This window comes from Lasiosphaeria miniovina (genome assembly GCF_030549165.1).
Source record: "Lasiosphaeria miniovina strain SMH2392-1A chromosome Unknown B0T26scaffold_1, whole genome shotgun sequence".
Classification (NCBI taxonomy): domain Eukaryota; kingdom Fungi; phylum Ascomycota; class Sordariomycetes; order Sordariales; family Lasiosphaeriaceae; genus Lasiosphaeria; species Lasiosphaeria miniovina.
In genome coordinates this window covers 4,577,156-4,596,175 of record NW_026848220.1, presented here as the reverse complement: position 1 = coordinate 4,596,175, position 19,020 = coordinate 4,577,156, and the positions used below count along the sequence as shown (strand labels likewise).

Genomic DNA, 19,020 nt, shown 5'->3' with positions numbered 1-19,020 from the left:
CGGGGCTTCCGGGCAGCTCCCCATGCCATGCCGAGCTATCCCGTCCACCTATTCTTAGACGTCGGACTGGCGTGCTGCCATATTCTGGGTATCCAACTTACTTAGTCCGGCTCCAGATCGCAACGAGATCGACTGTCCCTTGCCCGAACCAAGATGGGAGCCGCTGTGACTTGCAGCGCGCCGGCGCAGAACCCCTCGGGGATCCGCTACCTGCCTCCCTTCCTGTCCCGCGGACGGTTTGTTCAGGTCCTCGAGTGCCCGCATCCATCACGGGTGTAAGTCCCAAAGTGTACTCGTGCAGAGGAGGCCGGCAGCGCATGCTTTGCGTGATTGGGCACGCAGCAATATGCCAAACCTACTATGTGCAGGTTACACGAGTTATAGCCTCAACCAGCAAGGATGTTGCCGATGGAGGCCAGTTGACTGTTGGTCGCAACACGTCCAAGACGGACTTTCAGCGCGCACTTCTTACCCTGCCCCAACCCTGAATTTCACACACGAGGCTCGCCAGAGTGGCCAGGACGAGATGGTTACAGAGGATCTGCGGCAACCGTCATCTGCCCAACCATGACAGCTGTCGACAGATAGCCCCCTCACCTGGCCCGTCGAATAGGAATCCCTCCTAATACCCCGTCTCCATCACCCCCCCTCCTCCGTTTCCTGTTCGCGCTCTGTTCAGGGTGTGGCCGTTGAGCGGCTGTCTCAAGGCATTGCAGAAAGAAACCTAGCTCGGCCTAGACGAGGAGGTGTGGATGGTAGTAGGCGGCGGGTACAGGTGAGGGGCTTGCAGAGGGAGCGGAGATGGTGCTAGCTATACCGGGAAATTATAGTAGGACCTGGCATAGCCATTTAAATATGCCAGGGATGGCGGCGGGAGGTTGATGGCAATATAAACCGAACACCATCTTGTGACTTCTTGGGATGGTGCACCTGCTGTCAAGCCGCAGATGCAGTGAGGAATGGCCCATGAAGCAATGGCCATCATGCCATGCTTTAAAAGTTCCTAGCCAAATCCGTGCCAACCTCTTCGTACACGATGCCTGACCGGCGAGGTAGTTCGCTAATTGAGCAGCTCGCCGAGCTCCTCTACAGGTGAGATTCTGCCTTTGATAGCAAAAAGGGTCTTGAATGTATTCATGTGCACGTAAGCACGATATCATTTCGTCCTTGCCTTACCTGAAGTGGTCGGAAAAAATACCCATCCTCCATATCAACGGAGGGTAAATACCTGCCTAGGTAGTCAGGTAGTCAGGGAGTCGAGAGGTACAAAGTAGCGATCTCCATGACATCTCTTCGTGTTTCGGATCAGCAAGGTAGTCAAAGTCTAGGTGGGTGGATGGCACCATCTCCGCAACTTGTCAGGCAGACATTTACACTGAATTACCTGACCAGAACGAATAGAACTGTGCACGACTAAGTCCCCGGGCTGCCCGTTCAAGGCCGGCCTCCTGTAACAAAGCAGGTAGGGTGAACCCCGCGATCAGCCTTAGAGCAACGAAAGGCGCCCCACGCGGGTTGCTTTTGGCGGGATGAGCTGCAAGCAAGACCGAGCTACCTTACCTCCGTACACGCACAGTACCCAAGCTATCCCTGAATGTGGGCATTGAAGGGCCTGGACATGGGACGGCTCGACGACTCCAAAAAAGATTCCGGGTTTGACACAAAGAGACATGGACACGCACCGCTGCTGCACAGCTGCTGCCTCGGACACCTCCGCCCCCACCCCACCAGCTGCACATTGGCAGCTGCCACTGGTAGGTAACCCCGGTAAAGCCTTACTAGGATAGCCCCTGGTCCAGTTCCGCCTTCCGCTTTGCACAGAAGGCGCGGCACACAGACACCTGCCGGCGACGGCGACGTGTCCTGCGCGCGCACTGTCTTTTCTCTCCCTCGCGTCTATCGTGATTCGCACGACAGACAGGGTCGGTCATACTGCAGATTACCCTAGTGTCTGGCTGTAGATACTACATGCAGTACCAAAGGTAGGTACCTCTCGGAGACTCGGGGGTCGGATGCCTAGTAGGAAGGTCAGGGTGTGTGGCCCCAGCTAGGTGAGCTCGCAAGTAAGAGCTGAGGTCCTCTTGCTCCTCTGCTTGTCACGGAATCGCGTCTGTGAGCGAGCGGTCTAAGGTGGGGCAGCGCGGTCGTCGTCTGACTGCAGGTGCTTCAATTGCTTGGATGGGGAGAGGCGACAATGGAAGCTCAGCCTTAACCAGATACCTTATTTGTTCCATGAGGTTATGAGAAGGACCGTGAAATTTCGCCAGAACTAAGGAGCCGTTCCTTCCGAAAATAACAAGATTAGATGCTTCGCAAGCTGCTGAGGGTGCCCTGGCAAGAGCGACCCGACCAGAAAGCTCAAGAAGCTTCGAGTCGAATACCTTCCTCCACGAGTCTGCCACATCCCACCTCTACGGCACAGCTTCTGCCGCTTTCCAATCCCATCACAGGGTCGAGTCCGTGCAGAGTCGAGACTTTCACCACAGCAAAAATTGTGCGGCAAGTATCCGTACCTTTGATTTTTCTAACGCTCCTCCTGCTGGGCTGACGGGTTGCGGAACCGAAGCCATGGCTCTTGACCCTCTATGCACCGAGTTCCAGAAAGCATCCTTCTTCAATCCGGAACACGCTCATTCCCATAGCGTTTGCCGAACTTTATAGACGCAAGGTACCTCGACTTTTCTCTCGAGCACGTCATTCCCAGGTGAGATAAGGGCCTATCTACAAAGTATTACCGAGTAGAGCCCCATACCTTACAGCACCTTAACCTAGGTAAGGTCGAGGCGCAGGTCTTAGGGAGGTACGAACAGTGTACCCGGGCATCGATGAGCATCGGAGAAAGGTCAACTAAGATACCAAGGTCCCTCCCCTCTCGGAATAGAGCGTCGTGAATTGCAGCCAGAACGTGAGGTAACGAAGATTGTTGCGGCTGAGTTAATGCCAAGCCTTTCTCATTGCAGTGCAGGTTCGATATTTACAAGGAATATTCTTTACCATAACAGGGCAAGGTAAGATGCCCAGGGATGATTGCACGGAGGATTGCACATCTATAGATTCTCAACCAGGCCCCGAACTCGGGCACCAGATGCACCGATGGTGATTTGCGGGTATGAGAGGAAGGCAGTGGAGGTATTCGAATGTACAAAGCTACCTAATAATTACCACAGTGCACACGCTAAAAACTTAACTGACGGAGTAAGGTTGGCCAAGGTTTTCTGAAGAAGTGCCTGCCTCGTTCAATCACCAGGTTCCAGGTTCTCCACACGCACCACGATCTCCAACGCTGGCATCCATCCACATCCAATGCATTGGATCAACTCAACCACGAAATCGATATACTTTAGCTACTAGAGTTTCCGTGCTGCATTCGGTTTCACCTCATAGGCCCCGGTCCCCAGGCATATATCGTGTAGAAGAAGGTCTTGGCCCCCAGTTCCAATCTCAAAAGGTGGATTTCAATCCGTCAGCCGCTCTTTAAGACAACGACACGCGCACCATCACCCCTCTTCAGACCACAGAATCGGACAGCGTCTCAGCAGTCGCCCCTCATCAAGCCTGGCCTAAACCTACTACCAGCTGCTCTCACCCACGCGCAACCACAACCATCACTTCCGCCTCGACTGTCACGCCCCCGCCAACGCCGACGTCTCGCAGGTCTGCCCGGTTCGAGAACGCACCCAACCTAGCCCGTTACCGTCGCTGCTGGACACAGGGACGACAAGTTTTGGATAGTGATCCGCAGTGTTGCGACCATCCGCCTTAGCTCCGAAAGACTTCATCGCCGTTGCGTTGCCGTCGTGCGCCCAGAGCTCAGGCGAACGCCAACTTTTTTTAGCGCCTATATCGAGACAGTAGTGTTGTGAGCGACACCGCGGGAAAGAGTGAGAGAGGGTCAAGATGCATCAGTCGCCCTACCCTCCTTCCCAGGCACACGCTCTGCCTTCCGACCTCCACTCGCTCCCTCACCCAGCTCCCTACCCTCAACAAATGCAGCAGCAGCAGCAGCAGCAGCAGCAGCAGCCGCAGCAGCAACAGCAGCCGCCGCCGCCGCTGCCGTCTATTCCGCCCCTAAGCGCGCAATACCAAGACAACGGCCTGCAGCTATCGGTCGCCGGAGCACCGGCCCCAGGTCAGCCCGTCGATGGGTCCCAGCCGCCGACACCCCAGGCTCAAGACCGGGCCCCGCTCACCGCGGAGCAAAAAAGGCAACAGGACCTTAACTTGCAGCCGTACTCGTCTGTCGACCCGCAAGGGCGCCTATATTCGTAAGCCTATTCCACCCCTACATCTCTCTCTAGTGCCTCCTAGTTGCTTGTTTCGTGCTGTCTCCTTAGTTGCGACTAGTCTTGTTAGTGTGAGAGAGAGAAGAAACGCCGGTTCAAAGTCGTTGCGTTGTCATGTCTATCAATAATATGTGGCGTGCACCCGCTAGTCACTGATGCTGGAGCTAATCCCGAATTTACGACAGTCTGGATGTCGTGCAACAGCCACAACGTGCCCGGATGTGCGGTTTTGGTGACAAGGTATGCTTTAGCTGGGACGGGCGAGCTAAAGCCTCCTCGCCCCTTTCTTTAGTTCCTGCGATGGACAACCCAGCTCACAGATGAACAGGACCGTAGGCCCATTACGCCACCTCCCTGTGTGAGGCTGGTCGTCAGGGACAGCAAGACTGGCAAGGAAATTGACTGCAAGTGAGTTTTTATTTCCCTATTGTTTAATAAGCCACCAGTGAGTTTCCGTGGCTCTTGCTGATATGGCCGTCTTCAAAGTGAGATCGAACATACTATGTATGTCCTCAATGTGGATCTTTGGTCCGATGATGCCTTGAAGGAAGTCAACTTGGTTCGCCACACAACAGCCACCCCTTCCATCTCATCGACGACCCCTGCATCGTATGCTGCAATTGAGCAGTCTACGCCTGCATATTCCCACATCCTGCCCTCATCGACTCGCGATGTCGGATATCCCCAGCAAATGTCCTATCAAAATCCCGGTCCCCAGGTAAACCATTACGCCATGCAGCCAGGACCATACGGAGGAGGTAGATACTTCCCTGTCCTGCATTCCATGCTATCCCACGCCTTTCGTTCCCTCATATTGCTATTCGGCCGTTACTCTACTGACCATGGTCACAAGGTGGCTTTGTTTCGCCTAATGGCGGAGGCTACACGCAACCGAACCCGTACTACGCCCAGGACTTCCGCCCCGATCTGCAAAACATGCCCCAGCTAGCATCCCAAAACAATACGTACGGTCCTCCGCGCGTCTACGACGCCCCGTTCAACATGACACAGCGTCTTTCCATCGGTGGCAACCAGCCCCAGGGAATGTTCACACGAAACCTTATTGGCAGCCTGGCCGCAAGTGCCTTCCGCCTTACCGATACCGAAGACAAGATCGGCATCTGGTTCATCTTGCAAGACCTCAGCGTGAGAACAGAGGGCAACTTTAGGTAAATATTTTGGCCTGCCTTTTTTTCGTTCTTTTTTCTTGCTCTTTGTCTTATGGCTTTGGCCATACTAACGAAGTTCGAACAGGCTTCGCTTCTCCTTTGTTAACGTCGGGATCCCGCCTCCAGGACCGGGGCACCTTACCCAAGGCATTAACACAGGCAAGGCGCCTGTGCTAGCATCTGCCTTCAGCGAAGTTTTCCAGGTTTTTTCTGCCAAGAAATTCCCAGGCGTCTGCGAAAGCACACCGCTCAGCAAATGCTTTGCCACGCAGGGCATCAAGATTCCGATAAGGAAAGAGGGCGCGAATAGCAAGGGGAACAATGACGATGACGATTACGAATAGAAGCCGCTTTCGTTGTTATTCGCATTATTCTCGTGAGACTCGGAGCTATCTATATCCGGGGGACTACGAGGCTTTCTTCGAAGGCTTTCTTCGGGCACACCCTGCCTGGCACCGGCGAGGAATTGACGCCTAGCCCTTGTTGGATGGCCTGAGTAATTCTCATGATATGGCGAGATCTATGGACGATGCTGTATTTTGATGACCAGGTTTCGAACACTACGATCACCACCGCCTCCCGTCTGTTTCCTAGGGTGGCCATGTTCTACATTCCATTACCCTGGCCCTCTTGTCATTGTCCAACCCATTATCGCTCCTCTCTCCTCCCCTTCACATGGTTTAAGCTTCGGACAGCGGCGACGGAAAACGAATGGACAGAAGCGGCTGCCAGTATTAAGGCGTGTTTTTGGGTGTGTGGGTGGCGGCTTCTGTTTTTGGTTTTCTTTTCTTCTTCGTTTTGTTATCTTATCGACGCCCTTTCTTTTTGGGAAAAAAGTACGTTAAAACTTTTATTGATACCACTTGAGCTGGATCATGAAAGCAGGCAGGCGACAAAGTATGGCTTTTGAACCGAATTACACATGCAGGCACCTATTCTCTCTTTGGTATTCACAGTTGCTTAGGGAAGACTATAGGAATTTTTGGTGGGTAGAAGGATAGGTAGACAAGAGGGTACATAACTCCCGAGTAGATCGATCGTATCGATATGGATTCTTTTTCTTTCTCTCTTGTGTCTCGTTTCTTGCACAGCCTGCTTCTCTCCATTCCGTTCACCTTCAAATGCAGGGCCACTAGGTAATTTTCAAGCAGCATTCGACAGTTTAAAAGGCCCGCATGGTCTGGTCGCTCCTTGAAACTCCCGAGTGTTACTTCTGGTGTTGCTAAGACTCTAAGACCACTACCCCTGGATAGAATGACACTCTACATATCATGCCCCCTATAGCACCGTCGTATGGGTAGCACGGTAACATAAAAGGCGTGTGCTCGGCGAGCGACTGCCTAATGGAACCGGGTTCTTTTGTTACATGTATCGCGTATTAAGAGGGAATGGGTGTGTTGGGAGGGCGAGTGCTATGCCAAGGCACCTTGCCACTCAGCTTACATGCCAGCACATACTACCTCTGGTAGCAAAGCAGGTCCCTTCCCGGAAGCGGACTAAAACGTGCCGGAGCGGGACTGGAGATCCGAAGATATCATTTCGAGGTCCAGTACCACTCACGGCCCTAGCCCTGCCCTGCGAGACATCCGTGGCGTCACACTGCAACTGCAACTGCGACTGCACGTAATAAGACCCGACATGCCCAGCCAAAGGGGGGTTTTGCCTCATTAGCGCCAAGGGAAATCTAGTCCTCTTTTTTCCTGCCCTTGTGCGTGACGTGCAGCACATCACGTACGTACATACATGAATGCGTGTGGTTGTGAGCGTGCACGTCTTTCTAAGCGGCGAAAGCAGACGGCCCGGCATATGGCTGTCTGTTTTTCTAGGTATGTATACAAGTCCGTGCCGCATCCTAAGATAGAATATATGGGTATCAAGAGTGAGTGGGAGACGAATTTGAGATGGGGAGATGGTGCGGGGGTTGCGTGTGGGCTGCACTATATATAAATAAAGCGGAAAAGGGAGAGAGAATAAAATAAAAAAGAATTCTCCGGGGTGCATATGTCGGGGATTATTTAATTCTCGTGGTGCGTCCGTCCGAGACTCTGGTTCGGGTCTGGCCCCCCCCCCTCCATCCATCCTCCCACACAATACACACACCTCCATAGGCATGCAAGCAAGCAACATTTTGTCTATATATAACGGTGTCCCATGCCATCCCACGCCTCACCCACCCCCACCCCCACCCCCACTTTTTTTTCTCCCCTTACGGGTGCATTCTTCTTCGTCTTTCTTCCTTCTCACAGGAGGGGACCGTGTGATATGTGTTTCTCTCTTGCAGATTTGGGGGCGATTTTGTTGATGGCTTATCGTATGATTGGCTGCTGTGGTAACAGTTCTGTACAGAAAAAAAATAAAAAGAAGCCCATCACACACAGAGAGAAAAGGAGACTCGGAGATGGTTTGGAGTTTATATTTAGTCCCAGTTTTCTGAACAAGACTCACTCGCAGGCGTACAACGATAAGACATGTCTAGTAATAATAATACATAGATGGAAGCGAGCCAGATATGACGGTGGATGATGGATGACAGGGCCCGTCCAGTCGGGGCGTCCTCTCCCATCCCCTCCTCGCCTCCCTCCTGCAGTGTAACCACCTAGGTATGTACCCAAGCTGCCTCTGTCTGATACAACTCTAGCTCTGTAGAGTGCTGGGGACTGGTTACGACGCTGCCGAAATTTCATTTGGGAAGAGGGACCTACGGCGCATGTCGAGTTGTAGACATTAGTAGTACCTAGCTAGCACTCTGGTCAAGTTCTAACGTGCGGATGGACGCTCGGGTAATGTCGAAGTCAGTCAATCGAGGAAGTATTTTAGACTATACTAGTCTAAAGGATAGGTACCCATCTCAGACATTCCTCTGCAGTGGTCTAGGTGGGCGAGATATCGGACTTTGAAAGACCAAAGAGTTCAAAATACGTATTCGACTCGCACGAGACGCGTCTGCAATGATAGCATTGCCGCAAAAATCCATTCAGAGTCTCCTTGGCTTTGTCGCAACAGTCAAGCTACGATTGAAGTGAAAGTACAAGGCGTCTCCAGACGATAGCAAATACCTAGACGTAAAAGCTCGTTGTCAACGCCTCCACAGACCCATCGAACAGCTAATACTCTGTTTATCGCTCGGGAAATATTGAACTGCCCAGTCGACAAGTTTCCCAGGACCCGTGTAGAGGGCGCACCATAGTCGTATGTGGACACTCTTAGGGGACTCGAATTCAGAGTCGACTGTTACAACATACCCGAGTAGGACGCTTCCAGCTCTTAGACCTGCTTTTGAAGCTCTCGGAGAAGTAATGACACCATAGCTTCGATCACTCCTCGCGCACTTTCCAGTCCTAACCGTAATCTGGAACGCGATAGAGGCTCAAGCAGGACTCAGCCTATATGGCACCGACAGCCATTATTAGGAGTGCCACCAAACATCTCACCCACGGCCAAACAGGCTTGTTGTCTAGTTTAAGGGTCAAAGCAACGATGCCTCCCCAAAAGAGTGAATGGCAAACCATAAAAACCACCATCTTATCATGAATACGTTGCTCTGCAAGACCTGGAGGCGGGTTGGCCCAGGGGAGAAGAATCCGAACCAGTCAGAGATGCTGATGCGTGACTAGACTAGCCCCGGGTAGCAAGGGCAACATGATGAATTGGACTGGGACGGCCGTCGACTACGTCGTCACCGAAGAGATTCTTGAGACCAGCGAAGATATCACTGGCTGTTGCGAGACATGGCGAAGTTTGCCTCTGGTCAAATGTCTGTCAGCCGCTCTTCGTTGATAGAACAGGAATTGGAAACGCTTACATTTTTGGCCTCCTCAACACCCTTTCTCTCTTCCGCGAAGTCAATAGGTAGGGTACTAAGGAAGGCGAGGTTCGGGAGTTTGTTGATAGGTTAGCAAGGGTGACGTAGATAACCCTTTCTTGAGCAGCGAGTTTGGGCATCAAAGCCACTATACAGATATGGCTTGAACCCATGGCTAATTTTCATACAAGGAACAAAAAATAAGAGGATGGTATAGAAGCCACCGAGGTGCAAAGTTAAAAATTGAGTATCGATACAGTCATGCTGACCGAATCTGGCCAAGCAGGATTCCCTCCTTGGTATCACCGTTCGTCACGAACATGAGGGTGGATAAGACAGACAGGACAAGACAGACAGGACAAGACAGACAGGACAAGACAGACAGGACAAGACAGACAGGACAAGACAGGCAGGACAACAAGACAAGACAAAACAGGAAAACGCAATGTCGTAGCATTCTCGCCTCCCACTGCCTACCAAGTGCCGGATTGAGATGGGCCAGAAGACCAGCGCTATCCCAACTCAGTGCATACAGTACAGAGAGCGAATCCACTTGGAGATAACGGGAGGTTGGCTGGCCTGCGGGCTAGCTAGTATACCTAGCTGCGAGATGCGGGTGGATAAGAAGATGGAAGATAAAAAGAACAAAAAAGACATCTTCCAGGCCGGCTAAGGTGTCTAGTTTAGACACTGAGTGCTAGTAGGGTAGTATGGCGGTGAGATATGATAGCTATGTAAGATGAACGCCGAGGGCGATTTTGCTGGTGCAACACTTTCCACGATGCCGCGTTAGGCGACGACGACCCCGACAGGACGGAGACAATATGGCTGCAAGGTCGCTCGCTAAGGCAGGCAAAGTGCTTTCCATTATGCACCCCGCAACCAACCCAAAACGCACGTATCGTTGTGCGCCAAAAGGAAGCGAGAAAGATTGGGTGGCTGAGGTTGGGGGACGCCCCGTAACGTGACTCGATGGATGTGGCTCTCATATAAAAACCATCGACTTGGGGCAGGATAAAATTTTAGTAGTGAGAAGAAGCCGACCTTAATTGGCCTTAGGTTGGCCCTGAAAAAGATGGAAGCCGTCGAGTATCAGCCTTGGAGTTTGATTTTTCAGCACCTCCGCCGTCAGTCACCTTCCTCCACTCTGCCCATTCACATTGGCGCCGACTCTCGCCGTCGAATCGTCTAATCCATGGACGAGGAAGGAGTCTGGAAGGGACCTGCCTGCCCGGCAAGTGGGACTCGCCAGCAGGTCGCCCCACCGAGTCCTGCGGTTCGCGACTTGGATGGAACCCTCGAAAAAAAAACCGAATGGGAACCGCCTGTCTGTCCACGATGCAGGGCGAGCGCGCATCATTTGCTTCCCAAGACTGGCGCTTTCTCTCGCTCGAGTCGAGGCTTCATGGCCCTTGTTTGGTGGCTGGTTCTTGAAATCGGTTCTGCGCCTTTGTTTTTCTTCTCGTGCATGTATCGTGCACACCTTCAATGTTGTCAGCTCGCTGCCTTCAGCGCCCTCGAGCACTTAACCAGGGCAGGACGCCGGGCAAGGCCGCCGACCTCCGCCGCTCGGTAAGTCCGCAAGCCTTCAAGTGCTACCGGCAGACGGTGCGCACCCAAGCTTGACTAGTAATTCTGGCGTGGCCGGCTCGGGGCTGGGTATACATCACCTGGGCACCTCCATGCTTGCCGAGACAGCTCGCCTGCCGTGTCCTGATCCAGACAGATCAGGGTCCTAACGCGCAGAGACCGCGGGAGCGCCCAAGCGTTGACTAAATTTTAGCTGCCCCATCCGCACTCGCTAACGTAACGGCAATCGGTCTCGTTGGCTCTGGCAGCCTGTGAACATCCGCTGCTCGATGGTGTCATGCCGCTTGGCATTTCTTGGACACCTTGGAAGCAAGAAAAAAAACCCCGAAAATCCTACGTCCGCTTGTGATCAGATTTTGCGGTCCTAGCCCATTTTTGGGGTGTGCGAGGTCATGCGCTAGGCGGACAATAGCACCCACGACGAGAGGGCCTCCATACCGCCTCTGCCCCTCTGCGTGTGCCTCTCTGCCTGTAATGGATGTATGTACTGTATGTGCCTAGATTTTGCCCAGCGCAGCACTTCGCACGCAAGCTACAGTAGGTAAGGTACCTTACCTAGGTGTAGCTTCCACATAAGGGAAAAAGGCGGTTCCTTGTGCGACCCAGCAAAGTATATAATTGCAACAAACCTTGTTTCCTGCCGGGCCAAGGTTCTCTCGTCTTTGTTTCCACTCTCCCCAAATCAAGCCGAGACATTCCAGCCTCTACTCCTACTCCTCCTCCTCCCCCCCAAGCTAGCTGCCTCCCGCCTGCAACCTCGAACTGAACTACCCCTTCCATTCCTACAACTTCAAACCCGCCTTCATCTCTGCGCCTCTCTCCCTAGACAATCGCAAAATGTCGTCAAATCTGCAGTCGTCTGGCCGCGGCGGCGCCGGCAACTACGTCGACAAGGACATCGCCCAGCCCCTCGAGAGACAGGACCTCGACACGCCGACGCTCAAGACGGCCGTGGTGACGACTGGCCGTGGTGGTACGGGCAACATGGCCAAGAACACCGACCCCGTCGAGACTCGCGCGCGCCAGGACGTTGAGCCGTAAGTTTGCTGTTTCTTCCCAATTTTTCTTTTTCTACCTCCGTTGGCCTGTTTCACTAACCCAGATACAATGAAATAGCGTCCAACGTACCGCCCAGCCTTTCTCCCACGTCGGCCGCGGCGGCACCGGCAACGTCTTCACTGCCGACGCCAACGGCAGCGACGCCAGCCTAGCCAAGAAGGAGCAGGAGATCTCGGGCTCGAGCTCGCCGACCCCCGACAGCGCCTCGCGGCCCGAGCCGCGCGACATTGGCTGGGCCGAGAAGGGCAAGAACTTCCTCTTTGGCCTTGGCAGGAAATAGAGCCAGCCTCCTCCTGGCTGCGCCGCCGCCCATCAGCCCTTCTCTCGGTACCTTGTACGGCACACACCCTCGGCAGCAGCTCAGCTCACGAAAGTCAAACGCCCGCCTGGATAGGCTCGAGACGTAGAGGTCTTACTATGTGCGCGGGCCCTGGGGAGGGAAACAATTTTTTTCTTCCTTTAATCGATGCGGCGGCAACATCCCCTCTCTTTTTTTCTATACCCCCTTATTTTCTTTTAGTATAGGATCGTGATAAAACGCCGTGCTTGCTTCCTTCGCCGGTTCACCGGGGAGCGGGGGGTATAAAGGCTTTCTTTTTCTCACCTTTTTTTTTTTTCGTACACTTGTCTTGTGATTTCATGTTTTGTTTTTACTTTGGGCGGAAGCTTCTCTGTTGTGCGAGCCCCCAAAATGTCATACCCGGGAGACTTGGTTGTCTTTTTTCTGTTAGTTGTGGCGTTGATGAAGGAGAAGGAGAAAGAGAGAAAAAGAATTAGGGGTGGATTTTGCGTGAATGTTGTATGTTGATATTTCGCGTCTGGTTGTGTCAGCCTCCTCCAATCAGAGTCAGAGCAGAATATTACCGGGGGTTTTATATTGCCGCCATGGCATGTTGTCATTGGACAAGCTGACGGGGGGGGGAGCTTGAATCAATGCAGACTGGCAGAACAGCTCGCTGCGTCAGAAATCCCCCTCCTCCGCTGCTTGAAGCAGGGCCCGCCCGCTCTTGACTGGATTTGATATTTATGAGGAGAGGTGTTCGCAACCTCGTCAGGATTTCGGTGTTTTTGATGCATTGAGTTGCTGAGAGTGCTTTGGGCTCTCTACTGCCAAGTATCAATCAATCCATCTGCAGATCTTCCCATTGGAGCACTCCCTTATTTATTAAATGTCACTAGTGAGCTGGGTATTTTACCTCGCCTTTTCCATCCCCTTTCGACCTTCACCTCCCACCCTCTCTCAATAGTCCATTCTGGAGTATCGGCATCTTCGTGCAGGGCGTGGGCTCGAGGCTGCGATGATGCGCTCTCCGATATGTGCCTGATCTGCATGCGCGGTCTGCGACAGAAGGGCGTGCATATCTGCAGAAAAACGCATTTACTTTACAGTAGTAGCCTTGTCGTTTCTACGTCTATATGAAATGACACCTTTCCCCTTTTTCCTGGGTGGGATGTGTGACTCAATCCTGTCAATGTAACTTCAACACCAACAAGAAAAATCACACATACCGCCCGGATCTATACATCAGACACACTCACCCTTCTTTTCCCAACAACAAGCGAGCAACATGAGACGTGCATCGTCTTTGGTGTTCTTGCTTTGATATTCCATCATCTACCCCCCAAGGTGCCGAAACCTTAACCACCATGGCGCCTCGCATCATCATCCAAGAGCACCTCCCAACAACCACTGCCGCAGAAGGAGAAGTCTCGGCTGCCACAGACGCCAACAGGTCCCTCCAGGACCGCCTGCGGCAGCACATCCCGCACTCGCTCGCGCTGCTGCGGCGGCTGCAGTTCGCTGGCAAGTTTGCCGGCACATCGCCGGCCACGGCGCGCGTGCTGCACGCCTACTACTCTTCTACTTCTCCAGAAGGCAGCAGCAGCAGCAGCAGCAGCGATGGCCCCTTCGCCGCCGCCTACGTCGACCTCTCGCGCGGGCCCGAGACCGAGTGCTGGCTGTACAGCTCGCTCGAGGACAGCTGCGCGTCAGCGGCGCACACGACCGACGATGAACGCACGCGCCTGACGACGAGCTGCGCGGCCGCCGATAGCGATGCGGCCGCCGCCATGGACCTCGTCGCCGCGCTGCTGCGGCGCGTTCGCCGCCTCGAGGCCGACCAGTGGGACCAAGGCCTGCTGCCCTCCGGGGGGAGTGGCAGTGGTGCCAAGGGCCACCTCCGCGGCGGCGTTGTGGTCGGCGCGCTGAACGAGGCCGTCCGCGCCAGGCTTGGCGAGAGGGGCGTGCTGATGGGCAGCACCATCGCGATCCCGCGCGGCATGGACTGGGACTGGTGTGCCAAGTGGTTGTTTCGCCTAGACGCGCTGCCGGGGGGTGGTGGTGATTTGCTTGCGAGTGTTAGTAGTGGTGTAGGCGGCGAGATGGAGAAGATGCGCTGGGATACCGCACGGCGCGAGGATCTCGATGTCATCCTCTCGAGGACGGCGGTTCCTTACTCTCCGTAAGTTGAACCCCTTTTTGGTCTTGTCTTTTTCTTTGTGTAACCTCACCCCCTTTTTAGCAAACTTTTATTTTCCCCCTTGAACCACTTCTCCGGAACCCCCTGGAAGAGTGAATTATGGCATCCTCCAACTCTCACCCCGAAACAACAACTAGCAACTTGCATCTACTGACGCACCTTCAGAGCGACGCTCCTTACACTGCCAAACACGGTCGTCAGGCTAGATGACGGAATTCCCATTGCGTGGGCCTTCCTGGGTTAGACCTCCCCCCCGCCCTTGGATCTGACAACTCCCCTCTTAACGTTGACCGCCGACATGTAGGGCTCGATGGGACGACAAAAACGCTCCATGTAGAGGTTAGCAGCAGATAAGATCCCGAGCCGAGCCGAGCGCTGCCCCAGCCCAACTGACTGTTTTTGCCCTCGCAGGAGCCTTACCGCCGCCGGGGTCTGGCCAAGGCTGTGGCAGCCAAGCTCATGCGCGCCCATCTCAAGGACTACGGCGACGACGGCTGGGGCGGCGCCGACGTGTCCGTCGCCAACCTCAAGAGCCAGGCGGCCTGCAAGAGTATTGGCGGAACGCTGGGCTGGGTGCTATCCTGGTAAGTCCTGTCTAACTTTCCGAAGGGGAGAAACCGGGCAGGGGTGGTGACATGCCGGTCCTGTCCCGTCCGTGTTGTGAGCGGGAAGGCAAGTTAACTTTGTGTTCTTTCCCAGGGCACTCATTGATCTTTCCAGTGTTGGAGGCCCTCTGTAACGAGGCGTTACCGCAATAGATGCCTGCTATATATTGCAGTTAAGTCCTGCAACGGTCAGGATTGTCAATAGCAACCTAGGACTCTCCCTCAAGGATGAAGGGGCGGAACGGAATGGTAATACGATGCGGTGACTAGAGGATTCACTAGACTGCTAAAACCTTATAGATGGAGGTGTTTTACGCAGTCCATACCCTTTGGATTGGGTTACCTATTTTCGTTGTGAAAATATGCCGACTTTATAAGCGTCTTTTCACCGTGGTGTTGTTTGTGTGCCGCGACCATCCAACCATAGCAGCTCGCACAGAGATGAATAATAACGCATATCATCGTTAAAAATACGGTCGTTGATGTAGGTTTAAGTGGCCAAGATATGAGGCCATTCCCGGTTCCGGATGCAGCAGCCAACCACTCGGCCAGTCATAAAAAATTGATTCAATGCAAATGGTTTCATCTCAACAGAAGCCCGGAAATGCAGAGGCGCTGGGTCTAGCCGCCGCTATACCAATGTGAGGCCAGTTTCGTCCTGGAATGGCAAAGATAATCTCCGAATGGAGCCCGGTAAGGCTGAGATTGAAGAAAGTGAAGGCGCTAGCAGATCGGTCTTGTCATTTAGGATGGCTTCTTCACTGGTCGCCAGCCAGTCAAGAGCAGTGTATTATGTTTGGGAGGATAGCCATTGACAATCAGTGGGTTAAGGATCGGGACAGGTCCCTGCTCGTCGAGAGGTGGGTGCTTTAAGAGACAGCACAACATAATTAATCATGGTTATGCTACATTTGCTCGATAATAGCGCTTATAGCCTACAGGCGCCTACAAGCTCCATCTTTGCCACCTGCTCCAAGATATAATCCTACTCTGGGGTATAATCTCCGTCCTGGTCGCTGAGCTGCTTCTCAACTTCTTCCTCGGTTGCCTTGAATCGTTTCTCGTCTGAGGATCTGAGTTTCTCTGGCGACGGGCGGACCATCTTCTGCTTGACCATCTTCTGCTTGACCATCTTCTGCCTGACCATCTTCTGCCTGGCCATCTTCTGCCTGCTTCTTCTACCTTCGAGAACTTCATCTGACCCCCGCCTCCGCTTCAGTGTCTGATCAACAGCCTCACTCTCCTATACCAACTTATACAACGGAGTAAAGGAGATGGTAATTACCCCTTTGACCTTTTGGATCCCGGAGTAATCAAGCTTATTACTGAAATCCTTCAGCCAAATCCGGAGCTTCTCTTTGCCATTGACCAAATTCCTATCTGCATCCCGAAAGGTACCCTTGAAGGTCTCTTTTATTGTAAGGGTCGTTTCTCCGTTCTTCTTAGTCTTATTTGGTCGCCATACTACAACTCTTGCTTCTTTTCCCTGACACCTAACGATGATAACCTGGGTCAACCCATTTGAATTCGTACCACATTAACAAATAATTTGGACGTGCAATCGATAAGGGGTTGGTGGGGGAGAACCGATACCCCACTGCAGGCTGCAGGGGCTGATACTGCCAGCCCGCCTCCAGCTGGCGGCCGAGAATGAGGGGCTCGAAATTTAGCGCGCAGGCCCTGGTGCGTCGTGAGGCCGATTTGTTTACACTCACTTTGCTTCTCTATCCCACTCGCCAACCCGCCAACTTTACCTCGACATCTTCAACCTGCTACGCTCTCCACTTCTGCTCCGATCCCGTCCGCTCCACAGCACCATCGTCTATCGCGTCGCATTGCTGCATAGCAAATTTTTGGCCCTCCTGCTGCCAAATCGCCAGATCCCCGCCCACACTCCGCGCTCTGAACTTTTCACCCCACGTGCCTCTACCCTCCGCGAGCGTGTCATCGACCGGGACGCGTAGCTACCTTGCCAACCCTCCCGCAACAGACTCGCCAGTCGCCTCCACGTCATATTCATATTCTTCACTCGGGTGAATTGGCTACTTCCCGCATTGTCTGCACACCCCGCATTCTGTCTCGCGTCCAAAAGCGTCAAAGTTTTGCCGCTGTGCTTGGACAAGATGGCGAGCTTCGATGAGATGGGCATTGACACCAGCCGCCGCAATGCGAGCCCGCGACAGCTCACCGATGCAGAGCGTGCGCGCCTCGACGAGTTCACCGACGCGATTCACTACTCAACGCGGTATGTTCCTCCGTTTTCCCCCCTTCCAGGTAGCTCGTATGCTAACGCCCCGTCGCCACCAGGTATTCCGACGACGAATACGAGTACCGCCACGTCCAGCTGCCCAAGGCTATGCTGAAGGCTATCCCAACAGAGTATCACGACAAGTCCAAAGGCACGCTGAAGCTTCTCTGGGAGGACGAGTGGCGAGCTATGGGCATCACACAGGTATGAAGTCTTCTCGTGGGACCCGGCAGGCTTGGCGATTGCAAACTGACAAATTTTTCAAATCTGTAGAGTCTTGGCTGGGAACACTACGAGGTCCATGAGCCAGAGCCGCATATTCTGCTTTTCAAGTAAGCAAATACCTCTTCTCCTCCCTACAGTCTACAACTGACTAGGTTGGTCCAGGCGTCCCTTAAACTACCAGCCCCCGGCGCAGTGAATGGGGAGGCCGAATTGGGGGCGTTAGTGAGAGGATGGAGTTTTTTTTTTTTTTTTTTGAGCGAAAGGGTGGACTGCTCCGTATCTTGCATTACCACAAACCGACGACTGCATAGCGATTCTCACCGTTTCTGTATGGGTATACATAGATGCGACAACAATATTGGAAGGGAGGGAGGATACGAGTTTTGTCGCGTTACCGAGGAACTCTCTGTCGCATTTTCTCAGACTTCTCGACTTGATTATTGGGGCAACCCAGAATCCCACGCGCGCGCATACATTCACACGAAAAACACCTTCCCCCTATTGCGACGGCGGCGAGGGCCCACCTGGCCCGGGAATAACGGCATACACAACGGGACCCTTAACACAGCATGAAGGGGTGGTGTGTGACGAGAAGTGCTGTGTGTGGAACATCTTGAGCAGGCTACCCAAAATTTAGGCTCTGGTAGAGTCTGTTGTTGAAGTAATTGCCGCCAGGAGGGAAAGTGCATTTATTTGCACGTTGGTGTAGGTAGGTAGGTAGGCAGGCAGAGACGACCTACTCACCCCATTGACCTGGCATGAGGGTCGCGGGTTGTGAAGTAATGAAATTTGATGAAGAAATACCGCCGCAAAGACAGAGTTTGAGTCTGCCACTGAGGGGCGGTGTCAATGGACCTTGCGAATAACCTTCAAGCTGTCTTGGATTTGCTTGGCTTGGATCATCTCACGACTTGGTATCAACATTTGGCAACAACCACTATCTAATGAGGGGGTCGAGTGTTGAGAGTTGAGAATTAATGAGCTTGTTGAGGAAAAGAAGACTTAAACTCCGTGACGTGGAATCACCACATGTTTCCGTGTCAAGGAGTGCCGGTGGTATCAAACTCCAGAAGATACGGAGTACCTAAGGTACTGGATGTGACGGCGGGGCTTAACACCTACTACCGCTGCACCACACCTTCCAAAAGGATGCCAGAATTGCAAGCTGCCAAGCTGCAATCTGTAGTAGGTTATAGTATGGTTACGCACCCGTAGGCCTGCCCACAGCGCCTACGGTACCGTGCCGTGACACCGGACACCTTGATTGGGCCTACCGTCATGCACAGAGACATCACACGGCAAAGAATTTAGAAATGTTCGACGAACCAAGCCCCATTGCATGAAGCGGCAGCCGATCCTCTAGCTACTCTTTTGTTATCCCCTCTTACCTGTGGGGGTGCCGTGGGAGGCTTGCATTCCGCCCGCAAAAGCCACGCTGTCACTTTTGACGACGGCGAAACCCGCAGCGAATGAGTTACAAGCCCGCTAAGACATGCCATACGGACAGTTACCGATTAGTCGAGATTCATATGCATGTGCATGGGGTTTTTTTCCGGGGC

General features: G+C 53.3%; 5 protein-coding genes across 5 annotated transcripts; 4 read left to right on the top strand and 1 right to left on the bottom strand.

The window, feature by feature from the left end:
• Positions 1-3,987: 3,987 nt before the first annotated feature.
• On the top strand, positions 3,988-5,796 carry B0T26DRAFT_746187 (velvet factor-domain-containing protein; the record flags this gene model as incomplete). Its single annotated transcript, XM_060444669.1, has 6 exons — positions 3,988-4,265; positions 4,469-4,523; positions 4,612-4,691; positions 4,770-5,041; positions 5,137-5,452; positions 5,538-5,796. The coding sequence occupies 6 exons, from the start codon at positions 3,988-3,990 to the stop codon at positions 5,794-5,796; spliced, it is 1,260 nt and encodes a 419-aa protein (XP_060303128.1).
• A 5,885-nt stretch (positions 5,797-11,681) lies between these two features.
• Positions 11,682-12,183, top strand: B0T26DRAFT_746186 (uncharacterized protein; the record flags this gene model as incomplete). The annotated part of the gene is made up of 2 exons (XM_060444668.1): positions 11,682-11,881; positions 11,961-12,183. 2 exons carry the CDS (start codon positions 11,682-11,684, stop codon positions 12,181-12,183), a joined length of 423 nt encoding a protein of 140 aa, XP_060303127.1.
• Positions 12,184-13,550: 1,367 nt separating this feature from the next.
• B0T26DRAFT_634906 (uncharacterized protein) lies at positions 13,551-14,971 on the top strand (the record flags this gene model as incomplete). Its single annotated transcript, XM_060436670.1, has 6 exons — positions 13,551-13,982; positions 14,076-14,244; positions 14,278-14,365; positions 14,549-14,622; positions 14,688-14,722; positions 14,795-14,971. The coding sequence occupies 6 exons, from the start codon at positions 13,551-13,553 to the stop codon at positions 14,969-14,971; spliced, it is 975 nt and encodes a 324-aa protein (XP_060303126.1).
• An 835-nt stretch (positions 14,972-15,806) lies between these two features.
• On the bottom strand, positions 15,807-16,150 carry B0T26DRAFT_746184 (uncharacterized protein; the record flags this gene model as incomplete). Its single annotated transcript, XM_060444667.1, has 2 exons — positions 15,807-15,855; positions 15,978-16,150. 2 exons carry the CDS (start codon positions 16,148-16,150, stop codon positions 15,807-15,809), a joined length of 222 nt encoding a protein of 73 aa, XP_060303125.1.
• A 961-nt stretch (positions 16,151-17,111) lies between these two features.
• Positions 17,112-17,700, top strand: B0T26DRAFT_761244 (cyclin-dependent kinase regulatory subunit; the record flags this gene model as incomplete). The annotated part of the gene is made up of 4 exons (XM_060446395.1): positions 17,112-17,233; positions 17,296-17,440; positions 17,510-17,568; positions 17,624-17,700. The coding sequence occupies 4 exons, from the start codon at positions 17,112-17,114 to the stop codon at positions 17,655-17,657; spliced, it is 360 nt and encodes a 119-aa protein (XP_060303124.1). The 3' UTR covers positions 17,658-17,700.
• Positions 17,701-19,020: the final 1,320 nt, after the last annotated feature.